The sequence below is a fragment of the Exserohilum turcica genome (assembly GCF_000359705.1).
Source record: "Exserohilum turcica Et28A unplaced genomic scaffold SETTUscaffold_22, whole genome shotgun sequence".
Lineage (NCBI taxonomy): Eukaryota > Fungi > Ascomycota > Dothideomycetes > Pleosporales > Pleosporaceae > Exserohilum > Exserohilum turcicum.
Window position 1 is genome coordinate 471,715 of NW_007360048.1, and position 21,611 is coordinate 493,325.

The 21,611-nt window shown below is 53.1% G+C and overlaps 2 protein-coding genes across 2 annotated transcripts; one reads left to right on the plus strand and one right to left on the minus strand.

Annotated features, from left to right (window-relative positions):
- Nucleotides 1–959: 959 nt before the first annotated feature.
- Nucleotides 960–8,404, minus strand: SETTUDRAFT_161586 (uncharacterized protein; the record flags this gene model as incomplete). Its single annotated transcript, XM_008028176.1, has 6 exons — nucleotides 960–3,009; nucleotides 3,108–4,252; nucleotides 4,310–7,171; nucleotides 7,227–7,337; nucleotides 7,396–8,225; nucleotides 8,302–8,404. The coding sequence occupies 6 exons, from the start codon at nucleotides 8,402–8,404 to the stop codon at nucleotides 960–962; spliced, it is 7,101 nt and encodes a 2,366-aa protein (XP_008026367.1).
- Nucleotides 8,405–9,904: 1,500 nt separating this feature from the next.
- Nucleotides 9,905–17,767, plus strand: SETTUDRAFT_161587 (uncharacterized protein; the record flags this gene model as incomplete). The annotated part of the gene is made up of 5 exons (XM_008028177.1): nucleotides 9,905–10,240; nucleotides 10,282–10,557; nucleotides 10,617–11,249; nucleotides 11,303–16,804; nucleotides 17,729–17,767. The coding sequence occupies 5 exons, from the start codon at nucleotides 9,905–9,907 to the stop codon at nucleotides 17,765–17,767; spliced, it is 6,786 nt and encodes a 2,261-aa protein (XP_008026368.1).
- Between the last annotated feature and the right edge of the window lie 3,844 nt (nucleotides 17,768–21,611).

A 21,611-nucleotide genomic window follows, 5' to 3' on the forward strand; every position in this document is an offset into this window, starting at 1 on the left:
CGACGTGTTACCCCTATATCTGATAGAAAATTGACGAGTTTTGATGAAAGATTTCTGCTTAAAAGTTGGTGTGTGTGTGTGATAGGCGTGTATAGGACACGTATAATCAGCGCACTTTCTCTTTCAACTCTAGATATCTCGACAGCGCGAGGGATCTAGAACGTCAGAGTAGTTGCAAAAGAATCGCAGTAGGCGGTTGCCTTAGATGCGAGATTTTGAGAGCTTTCTGAGATTTTCGAAAGTTGGCGTGTGTGTGTGTTTTTGTTTTGAGTGTGAGACGTGTCCTAACTATCTGCTCTTATAGCTTATAGCTCCACAGCGCGCACGCTGCACGTCTTAAAACTTGCTGTAATTAGTTTCTTGTAAGGGATTTGTATATATTTAACAAAAATTACACCTATTCTAGAAAACTTGACGTTGGTGTATGTTTGTAAAGTTACTTACTAGCTTAGTATTACTTAGGTACTTGGCCTCTACCCCTACCCCTACCCTACCTCTACCTGTTTGCCAGTCTAACTATGATGCGTACGAGAATGCTATGTGTAGCCTTAAAGACGAGTAGACTGTTGTGAAAGAGTTGCGTTGATATGGGTCTATTGGTATACTATTTAATGTTATTGCGTCTATCTGTACGCTCCCTCTCTGTACAGCAAGTAACCTAGTAGGCTAAACATAGCTAATGACAGTGCAAATATAGCAGATATTCCTACTCAACGTGGCCTTTAATGAGTTATATGCGGCCTACTATGCTGTTCGCCGCATAGAGAGGAAGGTTAGGAAGGCTGATTAGTGGACTAGGGTGACACAGAATGGTGCCCATTTGTAATCACTGAGAGGGAGGAATGTGTAAAACACGATTCTGGAGATGACAGAAGCTCTGATGGTTTGCTGGAATATGTATATCAGGTGCGGGTTTCAATGACAGTAACAAATTGTTTTAGTACTACAATGCTGGACTGCTATGCTGGGATAGATATAGAATTAGCTCGCTTCGCAATCTTTTGCGCAAGCTGCGTGATTGGCACTGCCTCCAAAATATCAAATATAGCGACCTGAGCATCAATCTCACGGCGGATCCAATTGCGCACCTCCATGGCAACTAATGAGTCCACTCCGTATAAGTAGATTGGCCGACTGGGGTCGATCTCGACGCTAGGAGTTTGCAGAATGTCTGCAGCCTTGTTCACAAGCGCTCCCGTGATCAGGTCTACGGCCTGTTTCATGGACGTCACGACGGCCAGTTGAGCCTTGAGGCTCGCGGGCGCTCCTCCTTGGGTTGCAGATGCACTTCCGGTGCTAGAGCCTACCGCTAAGAGCGGACTGAAGCGAGCATCGTCAGTGAGATAGTCTGGTCGGGGGACGCCGGCGGCATCGAACGCCTCGGCTGTACCCAGACCGACACAGATCTGTGTGGTAAGGCTTGACGCAAGATTGCTTTGCTCCTGGTCGCTGATTACTGCCTTCATGAGAGCGTGGAAAAGCGGCTCTCGGACGCCGATGACCTCCTCCCAGCGTTTCAAGTCGCCCTTGGAGCCATTCTCCGCAATAACACCCACATCGAGCATGATACCAAGATCTAGACTCACGCATTTGAGTCCCTGGCGGCGACGATGGTGAGAGATTGCATCCTGAAATGCGGCACCGGCTGAGTAGTTGGCTTGGCCCTTGTTTCCAATGATTCCGGAGATGGAGGACAAGTTGATGAAGAAATCGAGTTTATGGGTGTGGTCAAAATACTGGTGCAAGTTCCATGTCCCTTGAATCTTAGGACGAGTGGCTTCGACCCACTGTGGGTGTGTCATGGTCTCATAAAGGCTGTCGCGTAACAGCATAGCCAGTTGGAACACGCCTTTAATGGGAGGGAGTTCTCCGCTGCAGCGGTCAAGGACTTGGTTCAATGCATTCATGTCAGAGATATCGGCCTGATATGCCTTGACTGAGGCCCCGAGTTGGACTAGCTCGTCGACAACAGCACATGAGTCTGTACTTGATGCCCCAGAACGAGAGACGAATGCAAGGTTCCGAGCGCCCGAACCTACAAGCATTCGAGCAAGACTGCGACCCAGTCCTCCAAGACCACCTACAAGAAGGTACGTGTAGTCAGGACTCAGCGTAAGGAAGTCCTGCGAGTCTCGTAGGACAGTAATCCCTGGATTGCCTTGAAAACTGATCACCAGCTTTCCGAGGTGCTTGCCACTCTGCATCATACGGAATGCATCCTGGATCTGGTTCACCCGTAACACCGTAAGCGGGTGTGGTGACTGCAACACTCCCTGGCGAACCAATTCGAAGGTGTCGCGCGTAGCTTGTGCCATAACTTCAGGCGCCTGCTCCACTAGATCAAGCAAATTGAAAGAGACAAAGGTGGCACTGCGAGAGAAAGGCCTCATATCCAGTCGCATATTGTCGAGAGCGTCGCGGCTGCCAATGTCTACCATGATCCCCAGTGGCGCGAGACAGTAGAAAGAGTTGCGGAGCAACTCACCAGCCAAAGAGTTGAGCACGCAGTCAACACCGCGACCGTTAGTCACGCGCTTCACGCCCATTGAGAAGCTCGCGTCGCGGGAGTAGAAGATGTGTTCGTCTGGGATCCCGTAGCGAGTTTTGACCAGATTGCGTTTCTCTGTCGAGCCGACCGTAGCATATATCGTCAACCCTAAGTGTTGTGCTAGTTGAACAGCAGCTTGCCCAACGCCACCAGCAGCAGCGTGGATCAGAATCGACTGGCCCCGTCGAAGTCGTGCGATGTTGACCAGCGCGTGATATGCTGTTGTGAAAACCACCGGCATCGCAGCTCCAGCTTCAAATGATATGCTGTCGGGTATGGCTGCGCACATGAAATCTTTCGTCCTGGCGAAGGTCGCGTGGGCGCCAACGACATGAGCACAGACACGGTCCCCAACCTTGACACTCTTGACCTCCCTGCCGACAGCCGTGACTGTACCGCTAGCCTCGTATCCTAGCTCAGTCGAAGCTATGATCCCCATGGATATCATTATGTCTCGGAAACTGAAGTTTATGTTAGCTCATGCCCATCCTTAGCCGCTGCGCTAGACTTCTGTATGCAGGAATCCCCCAAGTATGGGAAGTGGGGGCAATGGACTTACTTCATGCCCGATGCCTCTACACGAATCTCTACCATGTCATCCTCTAGTGAGCCAGCTAATCCAGTGTGCTTCTCAAAGTATAGAGTGTCCAAAAGACCGGGTTTCTCGATAGCCAGCTTGACGGGATACTCGACCTCTCCGAGCGGCTGGATGTGAGTCTCCTTGCTCATGAGTGACGCAATTTTTGTATTGATGATTGTTTCCTGGCGAATACGGTTGAGCTTCACCATTCCGTCCTGTTCTACGAAGAACTCGGTCTCCTTCGTGTGGCAGCAAAAAATTCGTGCCGTAATGTGCGCGCCGGTGCGGTCATCTAAGATTTTAGGGTCGAGATGAAGCAACTGAAGCCGCTGTCCAACACTCTCACGCCGAATGGACCGGAGCAGCCCAGCAGCAATAGACGCGGTAGGTTCAGAGAATCCAGTGATCCAAATGAGGCTGGAGGAAGTAAGCGTAATACTTCTAATCAAGTCAAAGTTGCTGGCTGAGAGATTCTCCAGGTATGAATTCTCGAGCTCAAGCAAGCTGACTATGTGCTTTCCAGCAGCGTCCTGGAGAATTTGCGATCCCCAACCATCGATACGAACTTCAACGCCGTGAGAACGTAAAGCTGCAGTCAACTCCACGGTAAATGCCGCCACGCGATTGCTTGGATTAGGCGGCTCTAGGATGATGACTTCAGCCCTTTCAGGAAGAATGCCATTTATGTGGGTTGCTGAGTAGACTTCCACAAACCCGCTTGGTTTAGCCATTGAGAGCGTACGAGTCAAGCCGTCTGTAACGCGGGGTGTTCCCAGATTAGTGCCACATATAAGCTGGCCAGTGGGTGAGAGCAATGCCTTGAGTTGACGATAAGATCCATGGAGACCTGGTATGCCTTTGCATCGCTCAGGAACAATGATGAGATCATATTGCTTAGTCGTGTCGGCGCTGTTCTTAGAGTCACTTGGAACCCCAATGCAGAGCACTTCTTTGTTGCTCGGCGCGGTCTTTGATCCAAAGAGGGCGTGCTTCACTAGGCCTGGCTGTGATAACTTCGCAGTAGAGGTTATACTGCTTTGAATGGAAAGTTCCGTGTCTTCTGCGGCAGGCAATAACTCCAGTACTCTACTTTCTGGTTGTTCATACAACAGCATCTCGCAAATCTAGTCACAGTCAGCTCTATCGGCATCATTAGATCATTGGAAATTCGCAAGACTCACTTTGGCAACTCTAGCGTCCGAAGTGGGACCCGAATCTTCGACCACGCGCTGTAACTCGCTCGGTTCCAGGAGACTGTAAGCGTACTCCCAACTCGGATAAGAGCATAGAAGAGAGTGGGTGGCATTGCTCTGCCCTTGAGGCTGGCTCTCATTTGAAATTTCCGTTGTACATCGGAATCCGCGCAAAGTGATATAAGCAGAGGACCCTGACTCGTCAAAGACGTTGATATCGGCGGATACCTCTCCAGAGCCGCGCATCTTTGCCGTCGCCACACCCTTCATTCTGGTGCCAACTGCGTCGGGGATATCACAGGCTATCGTGAGCTCCTCAATGAAAGTAGGGATGAGTGGTCGATTTGGTGGGGTTCTCCCATCGTAAACGGCGCTAAAGGATGGTGAGAAGATCGAGTCCAGTGTTGTAGGGTGAATCAAATGATGGCGTCCTGGATGGCCGGTACTAAATATCTCCCCAGGGTCACCTATGGTGAGTTCAAATACGGTCTTTCCGTCGCCAAGGCGCAGCTTTTTGATGTTACGGAAGGTTGGCCCAAATTCCAACCCCACGTTGCCTAGATCCCGGTAGAAGTCTTCTACATCAAGTTCCTGGGCACAAATTTCATTTGCCGCTTTGTAGTTTGAAATTTGATCATCCAAGAACGAAGACAGCTCATGAGCCATGTGCTGATCTTCGGTTGCCTTGTAGTCGATCTGAATGAGACCGTGGCAATTTTCTCGAATTGGCATGTCTGCGCTGCCGGATGTTGACACCGTGAACTCGAGCCAAGTAGAATCTGAGCTTGAGCCGGCCGTACTTGTTAGATGTGGGCGCAGGTGGATGATGACCTCTGTGGCCTTGTCCTCGTTCACGACTACGGCCGTGCCGAACGAGATGTCACGCAGCTTCAATGCTCTGATTGTCTTCCCGGCGTCTGCCATCTGCTGTGCAGCCTCGATGGCCATGACGACGAGCCCAGCACCAGGAAACAGAACGACAGACACAACCTTGTGGTCACGTATCCATCCTTCTTCTTCGAGGCGCAGATGGCTGCGCCAGATGCGCTCTCTTTCGCTAATCGACGTGAAGGCGGTACCAAGCAGACTCCTCTGAGGTTGCGATCTCATCGAAAATTCTCTGTTGATGCGAGATCCCGCATCAAACCTTCGCGAGTGGTTCCAAGGATAGGGCGGCAGATCTGTGATGGTTCTCAATGACTCGCCCCCATTGACTTTTCCGATGTCGACTGGATAACCCCTGGCAAAGAGCCACCCTGCCAGATCCAGGACGCTATCGATTGCACTCACGCCTCTGATCAATGCAGACTGGTACTCAATGCCTTTGACGTTACTCTTCTCCAAAACTTCCCCAACTGGCCCGCTCAGAGCTGAATGCGGCCCAATCTCGACCAAGAGATCCACGGCATTCGTAGATGGCGACGGAGGCTGGCCCTCTACAGGCGTTGTAACCATCTCGGCCAAGGCATCTGAGAAATAGACCGGATTAATGAGATTGCGGCCCCAGTAGAAAGCACCAAGTAATTCGGGTACGGCCTGTCCACCCTCGACGCTCGAAAACATGACTGGCCCGCCAGCTTCATGCGCAGGAATTCCGTGAATGTGGCCCATGGCCTGGACATAGGAAGGATATATTTCCTGGATGTGATCGGAATGGTACGCCACGTCGATGGCAAGGCGTTTCGCGAAAATGCCTTTTTCGTCCAGCGTTGCCTGCAGCTGTTTGAGACGCTGAACTGAGCCAGAGACGGTGACGTTGGATGGAGAATTTACGCAGGCGACTGTGAGGTCTGCGTTATCCATCAGGGCAATCAATTCGTCGACGTCATGTTGCGAAGCCCCAACAGCCATCATGCCTCCGTCGAACTGTGGAGCCACCTTCTTCATACTCGCGGATGCAACACCCCTGAGATATGCCACAGACACGGCATCGAACTTACTGAGGGCGCCGATGCAGTATGCGGCAGCGATCTCGCCGCTCGAATGCCCAACGACCCGCGAGGGCGTCACGCCATACGATCGGAGCAGATCTACTAGGGCTATCTGCAATATCGTGCAGAGCGTCTGGCTTACCTCAGGTTCATCGATGCGGGACTTTCCGCTCATGTGGCCAAGCTCATCAATTGCGCGCCATGAGCAGCCGAGAGAAGCAAGATACATGTCGCACTCGTCCATGGATGTTTTGAAAACCGGTCGCTCCAACAGCTCGATACCCATGCGAGCCCACTGTGCACCCTGGCCGGTGAATATGAAGCCGAGTGATGGTGTCTTGTTGGATCGAACAGCAGCATTCCCCTGGAGTGACGCTAGCTGGTTGCGCAGTTGTGATAGACTGGAAGCAGCACAGTAGTACTTCCAGTTGAGCTTGGATCGCTTAACACCAAGGGTATACGCAAGGTCGGCAACGTAATCTGGAGGAGCGGTTGCTTGGATAGTATCCAGGTGAGACACCAGCGTCTGCGCAACCCGAGCTACACCTCCCTGGTCGTAGCTGCTGATGACGAAGAGTTGCTTCTGCGGCGGTTTCGCTGGAGCTAGTGAACTGCCCAGTAAGCCCGTGATGGAGTTGTTGTTAGCAAAGACTGTGGCACGTTTCCGCAGATCCTTTGCATTCTCCACGATGGCGTGCGCGTTGGTACCACCTACTCCAAAGCTACTCACACTCATTCGTCTCGTCTCTCCTCTCGGCCAAGGAGTCATCTTGGTCGGAACATGGAGGTTCCACTTGTCGAATGGAATGGCTGGATTGGGCTTATTGAAATATAAATTAGGCGGTATTACGCCTTTCTCGAGCGCCAGCACGCCTTTTATCAGACCTGCCATGCTGGCTGCACCTTCGAGATGGCCAATCTACAAGGCTGAATTAGCTCTTGGAAACGTGAAGGAACCTAGCGGATCTCCTTACATTAGGCTTGACGCTACCGAGAATGAGCTTGCGATTTGGACTTGCTCGCTTCCCGAGTGTCTCGTAGATGGCGCGACACTCGATGGGGTCTCCGACCTTCGTACCTGTACCCTTACATAACATGTCAAAATTTAGGTTTCAAAGAAGAAGCAGCGCGAAGAATACTCACATGGGCCTCAACATATTGAGTGTCTGCCAAATCCAGGCCGGCTGCCAGATAGACGTCACGGATGAGTTCCGCCTGTGCTGATGCACTAGGCATCGTAATACCCTGGGTAAAGCCGTCTGAATTGACTCCCGAGCCACGGATGACGGCGCGGATAGTGTCGCCATCGCGGATGGCATCATCTAACCGCTTCAGCACAACTATGCCGCAGCCCTCTCCGCGGGAGTAACCGTCTCCCGAAGCGTCGAAGGACTTGCAGTGGCCTTCCTTTGTGCTCATGGTCATGTTATTAAGGTAGATTGAGAAGTCCGGGTTCAGCATCAGGTTGACACCGCCGGCTATGGCCATTTCAGACTCGCCGTTGATCAGACTTTTGCACGCCAGATGCAGCGCGACGAGACTGGATGAACAGGCAGTTTGTATCGTCATGCTTGGCCCCTTTAGGTTGTAGAACCAAGAAGTCCGATTGGCAATCATCTCGTTGATGACGCCGAGTAACGAGTACCGCGGGTTGGCATCGGGATCTCTGTTGATTGTATCGCGGTAATCAGACGTTGCGGAGCCCATGAAGCAACCTGTCTTTGTGCCAGCGACCGCTTCTATGGGAATGCCTGCACTCTCAAAGGCTTCGTACGCCAACTCTAGTGTCATGCGCTGTTGTGGATCCAGCGCCGTGGCTTCGGCTTGGCTGATATTGAAAAAGGCAGCATCAAAAGCCATGATGTCTTCGGTTAAGAAGTGCGCGCCTTTATTTGAAAATGTATGTAGTTTGTCTTTCCCTGGATGGAAGAAGCCATCGGGATTCCATCTGTTGGGCGGAAGACAATAAGAGTCTGCGTGCTTCTTAGCATCATAAGATCAAGGATGACATCGCCTCGCGTTGTCTAATATCGACTACAGATTACGAACCTCGTTTTGACACCAGCAGGTCCCAGAACGTCTCTGGTGATGTGGCACCACCTGGGAAGCGACATGACAGACCGATGATAGCGACTGGATCGTAGCTACTCATTGTAAACAGTTACGATGAACAAGAGAACGCACTTGCTAGCCTTCAAGCACGTAGTATTTCAACAAAGAAATAACCTTGAATAAAAATGGGAGAATAGCCCTAGGTCGAGAAGTCTAAATATGATATTTCTCCAAAGATGTCCAAAAAGGAAGTAAAGGAATAAAGAAAAAAGAGATGTCAAAGACTTGCACCTCCTTTGAACTATAACGCGGTACGGATCCAAGCGGAGCGATACCTATCCAGACTTTAAGAAGTACTCAGAACTCTGAACAAACATAACCTAGAATAGGGTCTGACTAGGACAAGGCCGAAGACGCTGGCAAGTTCTGATAGTGCTGGAACGCGGATATGTCGGAGAAGCGTCGTGAAACTATCATAGCACTCACTAATACAAAGACGCATAGTGCTACGAGATACGAAGACACTCCTTTATTTTTGAACCGAAGTCGCACCCTTCTTTTCACCGAAGAAGCGCCCTTCTTCTCACCGAAGCCGCGTCATTCGTTTCACTAAAGCCGCACCCTCCTTTTCACCGAAGACTTCCGAAGACTTCCGAACATTGTACCTAATTTCTGTCCACGCAACAACGCCTGTAATCGTTGAATATCTGTAAAGATGTGAGTGTCATCTCATCCGTGTTCGTCCGTTCTGCAAGAGCAGATGTTCGTGGTGAGTTGTTGATACTCTTGCTTGAGATTGGTTGTGGTGCTACTGAACTGTCCGGTCAATACAACTAGCGTGGCGAAAGGGTCTCCACCTCGGGATCTCTTTTTCCACTATAGCTCTTCGTGTACTAGGCCTAATTAGGTGACTAATCCCTTATTTTATAGCCCTAATATAGATCTATAACTAACTAATATAGAGTATTACGCTAACTAGAATAGGTAAAAAGTTATACCTCTTTAGGCTAGCATGTAGAGACCTAAGTCTTAGCAAAGTAGGTAGGCTAATAACTTTTTACTTATTCTAGTTAGCGTAATACTCTATATTAGTTAGTTATAGATCTATATTAGGGCTATAAAATAAGGGATTAGTCACCTAATTAGGCCTAGTACACGAAGAGCTATAGTGGAAAAAGAGATCCCGAGGTGGAGACCCTTTCGCCACGCTAGTCAATGCAAAGATTTAATATATTAAAGACTAGCTTCTAGCCTCTTGTCTAATTAGAGCAAGCGTCAGCTAAACGCCCTGTGCATCACTTTGGATTTCAAATCAGTCCAGTTCGCGGCACGGACACTACGGAAGGCGACGGGTACTTTTCTTGAAACAATCTGTGGCACAAGCTACAGCAGAAGGACGGACATAGTGAAGTTTTAAGCAGGACAGTCGCCAGACACAACTGGAGACATCGCTGTACTACATTTGCGCTCTGCATTTCACCAATCTTCATCTATTCACCTTTTCTCGACGGAGTCAGTCTTATATCTTTGCTGTAGACAGCATCTCTGATCCCACGTCCAATTGTGTTGTAATTAATTCTATTCCTTCCCGTCTATGACCATGGCGTTGATGGGTGGACCAAGTAGTAGCGAATTGCTGCTGTTTGGAGATCAGACAGATGGGTTTTTTGCTCCAATCAAGCAGCTATACGACCAGGCCGCGAATGACGCGTTTCTTTGCAAGTTCCTCCAAGATGCCGCAACGGTGCTTCGTCGAGAGCTCAGCAGCCTAGAGCCTAGAATGCGGGATTCCATGGGCGGATCTTTCTCTGACCTGCTGCAGCTCGCTGAGCGCTTCCGCAGCCAAGACGACGTGGTTGGACTAGCACATGCCGTCCTAGTAGGCATCGTGAGGGCCGCAAAACTCGTCCAGTTTGTCCTCACTCATTTGATCAATGTGAGAACTATGGCTAACCAAGGTGGCTTAGGTTTGCCCAGGCGTATCCCAGGTTGTTGACTGCCAACAGCCTACCCACGTACTTGGTTGGAGCTTGTGGAGGCCTCCTGGCTGCTTCTGCCATGATGGTTGCCAACAACCTGCCGTCGTTGTACCAGTCGAGTCTGGAGATGATCCGGGTAACATGCCGTCTCTCCAACCTGATGATCAGCCGGTCCATGGCGGTTGAGGATACGGTCGACTCGTGGGGGTGGTCGATTCTTGGCGTGAGCACCAGCAATCTCCAGGGGTATTTGGATGCGTTCCACAACACACAGGTAAGAACTATGTAGCCCTCAGTTTTTGGAAGGAAGGCCATGCTGACAAACGGGGGCAGAAGACGTCACCGCACCGCAGAGTCAAGATTGGCGCATCGGGAGTGGACGATGGATGGCATACCATTATTGGACCGCCGTCGATGTTGAAGCTATTCTTCAGCAGTTGCGCGCCGGTGAGGGCGCTGCCCCGGCAGAGGCTTCGCATCTCGTCCCTGACCCACGCCCTGGATAGTCTGGACGAAGAGGAAGTCAAGTACATCCTGGGAGAGTCGCCTCTGCTGGATGCCCCGGTGCTTCCTCAGTACGTATTCTTGTCCCTTGGAAACACATCCGAGTATCAAGGCGGCCGCTGGCGTGACGTGCTGTGCCAGGTGGTGCGCGATATTGGCACGAGGCCGCTCCTCTTGGGCCAGGGTCTGGAGGCGCTGCATGGTCTGCTCGATGCCGCCAGGCCAGTCACGCTGCATGTCATGGGGCCGACCGCCCACCTGTCCACCATGTCTGGCTACCTGGAGCAGTGCGGCAGGACGGTCACTGTCGTCGACGAGCCCACGAGCGCGCGGCAAGAGACTGACGAGGCGGATTACTCGGGCCGCATTGCTATCGTTGGCATGAGTGGGCGCTACCCGGCGAGCGAGAGTCTCAAAGAGTTCTGGGACATTATTGCAGAGGGCAAGATTGTGCATAGCGAAGTAAGTAGGACTCGGGAGGAGACGGTAGCTATGTTGGCTAACGTGTGGCACAGATACCGCGGGATCGCTTCGACCTGGACGAGCTGTACGACCCAAAGGCAGCCAAGCACCTGTCGACGTCGACCAAGTACGGCTGTTTCATCCAGCAGCCCGGCCTCTTCGACGCTCGCTTCTTCAACGTGTCGCCACGAGAAGCGCTGCAGATCGATCCGGGCCACCGCCTGTTCCTCATGGCGGCGTACGAGGCGCTCGAGATGGCCGGATACAGCCGGGGCCACTACGCAGCCCCAGACGACAGCCGCATCGCCACGTTCCTGGGCCAAGCGACCGAGGACTGGCGCGACATTATGCACCTGTCGGGCGGCGACGCCTTCAGCCTGGGCGGGCTGCAGCGCAGTTTTGGGCCCGGGCGCGTCAACTTCAGCATGCGGTGGAGCGGCCCGACGTACAGCATCGACTCAGCGTGCGCCTCGGGCCTGTCGACGGTGACGCTGGCGTGCTCGTCGCTGCTGGCACGCGAGTGCGACATGGCGGTGGCGGGCGGCGCCAACGTCATCGCCAGCCCCCTGACCTACCACGCGCTGAGCAAGGCGGGCTTCCTGTCGACAACGGGCGGCTGCAAGACGTACCGCGACGACGCCGACGGCTACTGCCGCGGCGAGTTTGTTGGCGCCTTTGTGCTGAAGCGCCTCGACGACGCCGTGGCCGACCACGACAACATCCTCGCCGTCATCGCCGCCTCGGCCCGCAACCACTCAGGCATGGCGAGCTCCATCATGCACTCGGACCACCGCGCCCAGGAGAGCCTGATGGGCGAGGTGCTGCGCAAGGCGCGTGTCGACGCGGCCGACGTATCGTACGTCGAGATGCATGGCACTGGCACCCAGGTGGGCGACTTTGCCGAGATGACGGCCGTCGCCAACACGTTTGGCCGCGCCCCAGGCCGCGGAGCGCCGCTGAAGGTGGGCGCCATCAAGGCCAACATTGGCCATGCTGAAGCCGGCGCAGGCTCAGCGGCGCTGCTCAAGGCGGTGCTGATGATGCAGACGGGCATGGTCCCCCCGCAGGCCGGCCTCCCGCACCCGCTCAACCCCAACCTGCCAGACCTGGCCGCCCTTGACATGGACATGCCCACGGAGCCCCAGCCCTTTGGGTCGCGTGCGGGCGACGGCAGCCGCGCTGTGCTCATCAACTCGTTTGACGCCTCAGGCGGCAACACGTGCGTCCTGCTGCAGGAGCCGCCCGCGCGCCCCACTGCGGCCCAGCCCGACCCGCGCGCCAGCCACGTGGTGACGACGTCAGCCAAGACGGCCGGCGCCCACGTCGAGAACAAGCGGCGGCTGCTTGCGTTCCTGCAGAGCAACCCTGGCGTAAGCGTGGCTGACGTCAGCTACACGACCACGGCCCGCCGCCTGCACTATCCACTGCGGACCGCGTATGCCGTCAGCTCTACAGCTGACCTCATTGAGCAGCTGCAGGCCGACCTGGCAAGCCCGCGCGCGCAGCTGGCGGGCGTGGGTGCTAAGCCTGTTGTCTTCGCCTTCACTGGCCAGGGCGCTGCGTACGGCGGCATGGGTAGCGACCTCTTCCAGACGAGCCCGGCCTTCCGCAACAAGGCGCAGCTGTGTGCCCAGCTCGCCGCCTCGCTCGGCCTGCCGCCGTTCCTGCACCTCATCACCGACCCAGACAGCAACGCGAGCGACGCGTCGGCGGCCCAGACGCAGCTCGCCGTCGTCAGCGTCGAGGTGGCGCTGGCGGCCTTCTGGGCCAGCTGCGGCCTCAGCCCTGCCGCCGTCACTGGCCACAGCCTGGGCGAGTACGCGGCGCTGCACGTGGCGGGCGTCCTGTCCCTCGCCGACATGCTCTTCCTGGTGGGCCAGCGCGCGCTGCTGCTCGAGGCGCGCTGCGAGGCGCACACGTACTCGATGCTCGCCCTCTCTGCCAACAGCAACGCAGCGCGCCAGCTGCTGGCCACGGCGCCTAGCAGCACCACTAGCTGCGGCATCGCCTGCCTCAACAGCCCCTTGGCCACGGTCGTGAGCGGCCGCGTCGACGAGATTGGCGAGCTGCAGCTCCACGCGCGTGCCCAGCAGCTGCGCTCCGTCATCCTGCCCCTGCCCTACGGCTTCCACTCGGCCCAGCTGGACCCCATGCTCGACGAGTATGCGCGCATCGCCCACACGGTGCCGTACCACGCGCCCGCCATCCCCGTCGCGTCGACGCTGCTCGGCGCCATGGTGTCGACGGATGGTGTGTTTGACGCTGCGTATCTGGTCCGCCAGGCACGTGAGCCCGTCAACTTTGCGGGTGCCGTCGCCGCCGTCGCCGCCACGCTGCACCAGCAGAGCCCCGTCTGGCTCGAGCTCGGCCCCACGTCGGTCTGCATCGACATGGTCCGTGCCATTCTCTCTCCCCAGACTCCCCCAGCTCCCCCAGCTCCCCCAGCTCCCCCAGCTCCCCCAGCTCCCCAGGCTCCTCCCGCCGCCTTGCTGCCCTCACTCAACCGCGGCGTCGCGCCATGGACAAGCCTCACCCGCGTCCTGGCCGCGGCGTACGAGGCGCGCGTCGACTTGGACTGGGCGGAGCTTCACAGGCCCTACGCCGCGCACTTGCGTCTCCTGGCCCTCCCCCCGTACGCGTTTGATACCAAGGACTACTGGAGAGTGTACAAGTCGCCTGCCGCCCTGGCGCCCCAGCTCGCCGCTGCGCCACCAACAAGGCGGCCGCCGCCGCCCTCGACGACGACGCTGCAGCAGCTCGTGTGCGAGTCGACGGGCCCCAAGGCCGAGGCTACCTTCCAGTCGCTGTTCTCCAACCCAGCCCTGTCCGCCTTGGTCAAGGGCCATCGCCTCGAGGGCGTCGCCATATCTCCCGGCGCGGTTTTTGGCGACATGTCCTTGACGGCAGCCAGATACCTGGCCGAGACGTCGAGCGGCGACAGGGCCCTTGCCGCCACATTCAGCTCGACCCGTGACTGTGTCTTTCTACGGCCCATTGTCTTGGACGAGGCCGACCAGAGCCAGAGCGTGCAGCTGCGTGTTAGCCTTGCGAGCGACGCCGGATCCAGTCGCGGCATCGTGTCTTCTTTGTTCGCGACATCTCCGAGAGGCGCCAAGATTGAGTATGCCAAGTGCCGCATCACGCAAACAGACGTCAAATCCGTCGTCGCCGAGTGGAACAGGCGCGCGCCTGCCATCCTCGCACGGTGCAGCGACGTCAGCCGGGCCGCCGCCAACGGCGCTGGCCATCGATTGTCTGCGCCTCTGTTCTATGCCCTCTTCTCACACACGGTCAATTACGACGATGCCTATCGCCGCCTGCGTGACGTGTCCATCTCCGAGAACTTCAACCAAGCATTCGCTGAGCTGAGGCTGGAACCTTCCCCCGCTGGCACGAGCTTTACACTCTCCCCATACTGGGTCGACAGCGCTGTCCACCTCGCCGGTTTCTTGGTCAACTGCAATCCTTCCAAGCCTGCCGATACACTGGCCATGTTGCAGTCTTTTGGCGCCTGCGACGTCCTGGAGCCACTGACCCCCGGCAAGCCCTACCACGTCTACGCGAGCGTCGGCACCCCCACCAATGGCTCGTCCCCGGTCGATGTCTGGGTGCTCGATGGCCAGCGTCTGGTCATGCAGTATCTTGGGCTCCGCTTCCATCAAGTCCCCACGACCACTTTTGTTCGCATGCTTGGGAAACACGCTCCCTCTCCCGCTGAGCAACCCGCTAAGCAAATCACGCCGCCGCCATTCCTCTCTGTTCAGGACAACCTTGTACTTCAGCCGCCTCGCCGCCCACTGTCTCCAGCTTCATCTAATTCGTCGTCGTCTGGAACTTCTTCACAAGCCTTCTCGGCTGACTCTTGGGCGCCGACTCCTCCAACTCACCCCAACTCCCCGCCTGCGCAGTCACACCTCTCCACTGGCGGTCCTAAAAAGGAAGATTTCGTAGGCATCATTCTGGAGGCTGTTGCCGAGAACACAGGCTACGAAGCCTCGAGCTTCACGCCCCAAAGTGTCTTGTCCGATTTCGGAGTTGACTCTATCATGGCCATTCAGATTGCAACCCAGGTACAGGAAAAGCTGGGTTTTGACGTCGAGGCAAGATTGTTTCACGAGAACCCAACCATAGAGCATGTCGCACAAGCCTTTAGCAGCCAGGTGCCGCCTAGTCTAACAGAGGAGCCCAAGCTGGACAGCATCCGTTCCCAGCCCTCGGCTTTTGAGCATTCCCCTCCCGAGCCCGCCGACACGGTAGCTCCCAAAGGTAGCAAAACCGAGCTTATGGCTGTTGTGCTCAACGCCGTTGCTACAGAGACGGGCATAGATGCCGAAGAGCTGCATGACTCGACCTTGTTGACCGACCTTGGTGTGGACTCCATCATGGCCATTCAAATCGCAAGCGCTGTGCACGACGCAACGGGTGTGGAGATTGGTGCCTCGTCTTTGCACGATTACCAAACCATCGGAGACATTCGTCGAGCCTTTTCCGACAAGCCTGCCGTATCTGCTGAGGAACCCAGACTTGGAGCGGCGCCCAGTTGGTCCGACCATCGTGGCCAAGCTAACATTGCATCTACCCCTAGCCTCCACAAGCCAGTTTTCCCGCAACCTCCTGTCGCGACTCCGCACACAATGCTTCACAGCGCTGCCATCTCCCAACCCGCGGTTCCATCGCCACCCCCGGCAGCGCCAGCAGAAAAGAAAAAGGTGCAAGGACTTGCCAAGGTACCTGCCACGATTGACATGACCAAGCCCCATGTGAACATTGTGCTCATGCATGGACGTCTCTCATCCAAGTTGACGCCGCTTTTCATGTTTCCGGATGGGACAGGCGCTGCGGCAACGTACATTTACTTGAAGCGCCTTGGCAACAACCGCCCCGTGTACGCGGTCGAATCTCCCTACCTCCGCTGTCCAGAACTTTTCACCTGCGGCGCTGAGGACGCCGCTTCCCTCATGGTCTCGGCCATTGTCAAGCAGCACAAGGGTCCTTATCTGCTGGCCGGCTACTCTGGCGGCGCGATTCTGGCCTACGAGGCGGCGCGTCAGCTACTCCTTGCAGGCCACGCGGTTCAAGGCCTCCTTATGTACGACATGGCTGCACCCAAGGCCCGCCCAGACAAGCACAAAGACGCCATGCCCAAGGTCCTGGTCGAGATGATGGTGCGCTTGATGGGCGGATCGCGCAATAAATGGCTCGACCAAGCGGCGGCCGAGAAATCCCAGCTGCACATGCGCCAAATGGTTCGCTGCGTAAGTGCCTATCAAGGCAATGCCATGCCGCCAGGCATGCGCCCCGACCGGACCGTTATCACATGGTGTACGCGTGGCGTTGCTGAACGCCTCGACGAGCCCTTCAAGCAGAAGCTAGCCGCCAACGGCATCTCGTGCGATCCGGTTCCCAACTTCATGGAAGATCCTGCCGTCGGCCCCTTCAACTGGACTTTCCCGCCTAACAAGCCGCTCGGCCCCAACGGCTGGGACCACATGGTCGGCCCAATCCATTGCTTAGCTGTTGAGGCGGATCACTTTTCCATGATCGTGCCCCCGGATGTAAGTATCTCTGCCGCACCGCCTTGGCGTATTCACACTTGCTAATCCGTTGTTTACAGGTCAACAAGTTCCATGGTGCACTTGAGGAGGGATTGGCGTATTGTACTAGTGAGTAGGAATGTTAAGCCAGCCTACCGAGGTCGGCAATACAGAGTTTTTGTTCAAGGATCAAATGATTTACTAGGATAGCATTAAGCGAATCCACTAGTGCTGGAAGTATACTAGCTTAGCTAACAACGCTTCTTAAACGAATTTTAGAATGTATCATGTGACACTAGAAGTACCTTGCACTCTCCTGATAAAGGAAATGACCATATATTAATTGACTTGGCTCAATATACTAAGTAATCTAGCCCTACCCTAACGCGCAGTGGTGCCTCTACCCATTTACTAGTCTATGACAGACTGTGTCTAGGTTAGGCTAACTTTTCCATGCGATATTCTGCGTTGATTCCAATACTTGCAGCTGTCGTGTTTGAGGGTCATGATAGTAGGGAGTGCCTCCACGTGCAAAGGCCGGCTTCTGTCATCAAACCCGTGTTTCCCCCCCCCCCCCTCCCCCCCTCCTCCAAGTTTTGTTCATCACGTCACGTGCTAAGATATATTGATGCATGTATCGATTGCATTATCCTCTAATACAAGCCAACAACTAGAGCTATCTATACATTTTTGCTTGCAAAAAACTTGCTAGAGTTTACCAACTCACTGTGCGCTACGATGTAGCCAATGAATCGCATAACTTCCTCTCCTGTAGTATGTGTTAGTATGATCTGGGCAGTCTGAGGTGCAATGAAAAAGGCCGTCTGATGGGGACTTACCTGAAGGGGGCTTGCCCCGCTGCCCAGACGATTCTCTACCTCGCATGCGGCTATATTCCTGGATCTTAGTGGCATGATCCTTTCTGCATTCCTCGTACCACTGCAGCCTTTGCGGAACATCCTTCGCCTGAGTTCCCAATGGTAGCATAACAGATAGGGATATAGCATCCTCAATAGCCTGCGCTGAGCCTTGGGCCAAGACTACATGAGTTTCACGATTAGCTCTGCTGATAGCATGGAAGAGTGCGCCAACTTTCTAGAAAGAAAAAAAAACCAAAACGTCGGGTGTGAGTACTTACACGGTGAGTACGGATGCGCGGCGTCGCCCATCAGCGCCATGGTCCCCTCACACCATCGAGGCAGTGGATCAAGGTCGAACAGCTCCCATAAAGTGACAGCTTCCTCGGTAGACTTCGACAGTAGGGAGCGCATTGGCTTAGCGAATTCAGAATACGCAACCAGCATCCTCTCCCTCACAGACAATCTGTTCCCCTCACCTAGCAAACACAAGACATCGCATCAGCAGCTGTGCAACAAAACAACTCCTCTAGCGATAATAAGGAGGTGGGAAAAGACAAAAGCGCATACTCACTACTCGTCTCCAGCAGCGCCTGTTCTCGCGGGAGGGTGGCTAAGACGTTCGTCGTCTCACCGCCGGAGCAGGGATAGAATATGATACGTCGGTCGGGACTTCCCACCTCCGTGACCACGCCCGGCTCCTTGACTAGCTCCTGGGTTTCGGCATCATCACGGAGAAGTGCTGTGGGAATGAGCGTGCGAAAACAGCTCACCGCCGAGGGCGCCTCTTCGAACTCGTCGCCCAAGACTGCCTTCCGACACGCCGAGTGCACGCCGTCGGCTGCGATGACGACGTCGCCCGTGACGGTGCTTCCATCTTCCAATACCACCGTTGCACTATCCGTGGATATGGATTTGACCGCGTTACCGAGGCGGAGATTGATGGGCTTACCGGGGCCCGAGGTACTCGTGGCCTCAGCTTTGAGTGCGCTGTGCAGGTCGGCGCGGTGAATGAGGTAGTTGTTCTATGTCACCGTGCTGTTCAGCATGGGGAGTCTGAATGTAACCAACATCTGGGTTTACGAACCGTTTCCTTGGAAGGTGCTGGCCTCAAGGCCGCCTGTTTTACCTTGTCGCTCATGTCGCCCATTTCCTTCAACGTACGCGAGTCTTTCACTGTCATCTTGTGCCGCAAACTAGTGAGTTTTCATGGTCCTGCAGAAAATATTGCAACTAGGCTTTGCAAGAGGATTGTACGCACATTCAGCAGGGTCGTCGCGCCAATTTCTTCAGGTTCAACGCCGAGGTGGCGGAGGAGCGCCGTGCAATTAGGTTGAAGCGCGATGGCTGCGCCTATTTCGTTTTTCATGGCAGATTTTTCCAACACCTAGAAATCCTTTTTTTTAGCATGTACATGTGCGAGTAAAGCAATCCCTTTGGAAAATGAAATGGACTAACGGTGACGTTATGGCCTTGCTTTCGGAATGCGATCGAGGCTGCTAGACCTCCAATGCCGGCTCCCACAACGATAACTGTTAGTGGAGTATCTACTGCCATTTGAGAGAAATCGATGACGCTTTTCTAAAATTTTGAAGTGTTGGAGATATGATTGTGTTACAGTGTTCTGTCAACAAGTAGTAACTTGGAGAAAAACAAAGATACATGTACAAAATACGGACATACTCAATACACTAATGAACAAGCAAACTGATCAGCGGCTTAATTGCTAGAAGAGGTAAGTTTCCGCTGATATCCGGGTCAAGGTTGTGTTAGTATGTTGGCTTACTATATAGCATTTTAGTGCTATACTTTTAATTATGGCATATATGCCTCGCCTGCAGATATTCGCTTCAAATTAATATATTCAAATTAATATTTAGCTACACCTAAGTGCTAAATATTACATTGTTCAAACCTTCTATATTAAGTGGAAATTAAAAGAATAGCTAAAGTGTGAAAGCCTTTAGCTCTGCCACTCGAATATGTATGTAGTATTAGTCTATTAGACAGAACTAAGTTATAGATTAAAACCTACCCGAGTAATGAAGAACCAATGTTCTACTTTACTTCTTTTACTAACATCTTATAAACTATTAGTCTAAATTATAGAATCCTTATTTAATTATAATCCCTTAGATTAGTTTTTACTCTCATAAAATATGATATAAAGCTTTTTCTAGCTAAGTTCAAGACTTATCAAAAGCCTATTAGCTCCACCTAGAGGTAGAGTTAAGGATAGGTTGTCCCGATTCTAAGCTCTTACTTTAGCTCTAGAGTGACTACTGTTAAGGTTAAACTCAAACACCCTATCAGGAGGTTATAGATCTAATCTCTAGCATTTGAATGAGATAAGAATTACTTAATTTAAACTAGTTTTAGGCAAGATAGAGGGGAGCTCTGTAGGGGAGCCTGCATTTACTAGTCTAATCGCGGCGTGGTAGTAGTGTTGTAGAGCGTCGCGTCAGGTGAGGTAGGGTAGGCTACTAAACAGTGTGGGCCGCTTACTAGTAGTGCACGTTGCATTTAATACAATATCAAACTCCAAAGCGGCATTATATATGAGCAGGGTAGGCGGCTTAGAAAGCCGGTGCCAACGCAGTTGGAGGATGATCTCCATTGAAACTAGCTTAGAAACCCCTGCCAGCCAAACTAGACAGGGACATTTGAAAAGCACCCCTGTAGTTCAGGGTAAGGGCCTGTTCGGTAAAACTCCAGAGGCCGTTCCAGACGCCCAAATAGTACTAGTTTTTCAAAACGGAGATAGAAACGGCGTCGTGTTCAGTAAAACTAGACTGGCGAATGGGTCTCCACCTCGGGATCTCTTTTTCCACAATAGCTCTCCCAATACTAGGCCTAATTAGGCAATAGATAGCTGATCTTATAGCTCTTATGAAGATCTGTAACCTACTAGTATAAAGTAAGACACTAGCTATAATAGATATTAAGTTATGCCTCTTTAGGCTAGCATGTGGAGACCTAAGTCTTAGCAAAGTAGGTAGGCTAATAACCTTTTACTTATTATAGCTAGCATCTTACTTTGTACTAGTAAGTTAAAGATCTTAATAGAGGCTATGAAATAAGCTATTAACTACCTAATTAGACCTAGTATTAGGAGAGCTATTGTGGAAAAAGAGATCCCGAGGTGGAGACCCATTCGCTAGTCTAGGTAAAACGGAGGTTTAGATTGCATAAACGGAGACTCCATTTTGTTAGCGCAGCGCTAACAAAATAAATATTAGTAGCTTAGCCCTATACCGCTAGGCTACAACAACTAAAAAGGTATAAGTAATTAGCGTTCTGCTAATTCCTAGCACAAGATAGTATATATTGTTAGCTACGCCTAATATTATCCCCCTCTTTACTAAGGCCTAGTCCCTAGGACTTACCTATAGGTAACTACTAGGGATCTTCTTATGTACTAGACCTCCTAGTAGCTTATAGAACGCTAGAGCACCTTTAGCTATTCTTTAGTCTCTAACTAGCTATGCTGTAACTAGTACTAGCTAGAATCAAACCTAGCACCTCTAGCAGATCCGGCAGATCCGGCGGATCCGGTGGACGATAGTAGCCCCAGCTGAACGCTGATTACTATGTTAGTAGCTTAGCCCTGTGCCGCTAGGCTACAACAACCAAAAAGGTACGAGTAATTAGCGTTCTGCTAATTCCCTGCATAGGATAGTATATATCGTCGGCTGCGCCTGACAATAAACCCTACTTAGTGCTTACTTGCCCTATATTTATACTACTTTAGGTAGCGTGGCGAATGGGTCTCCACCTCGGGATCTCTTTTTCCACTATAGCTCTCCTAATACTAGGTCTAATTAGGTAGTTAATAGCTTATTTCATAGCCTCTATTAAGATCTTTAACTTACTAGTACAAAGTAAGACGCTAGCTATAATAAGTAAAAGGTTATTAGCCTACCTACCTTGCCAAGACTTGTGTAACGGGCTGAACGCCCTTTGGATAGCTC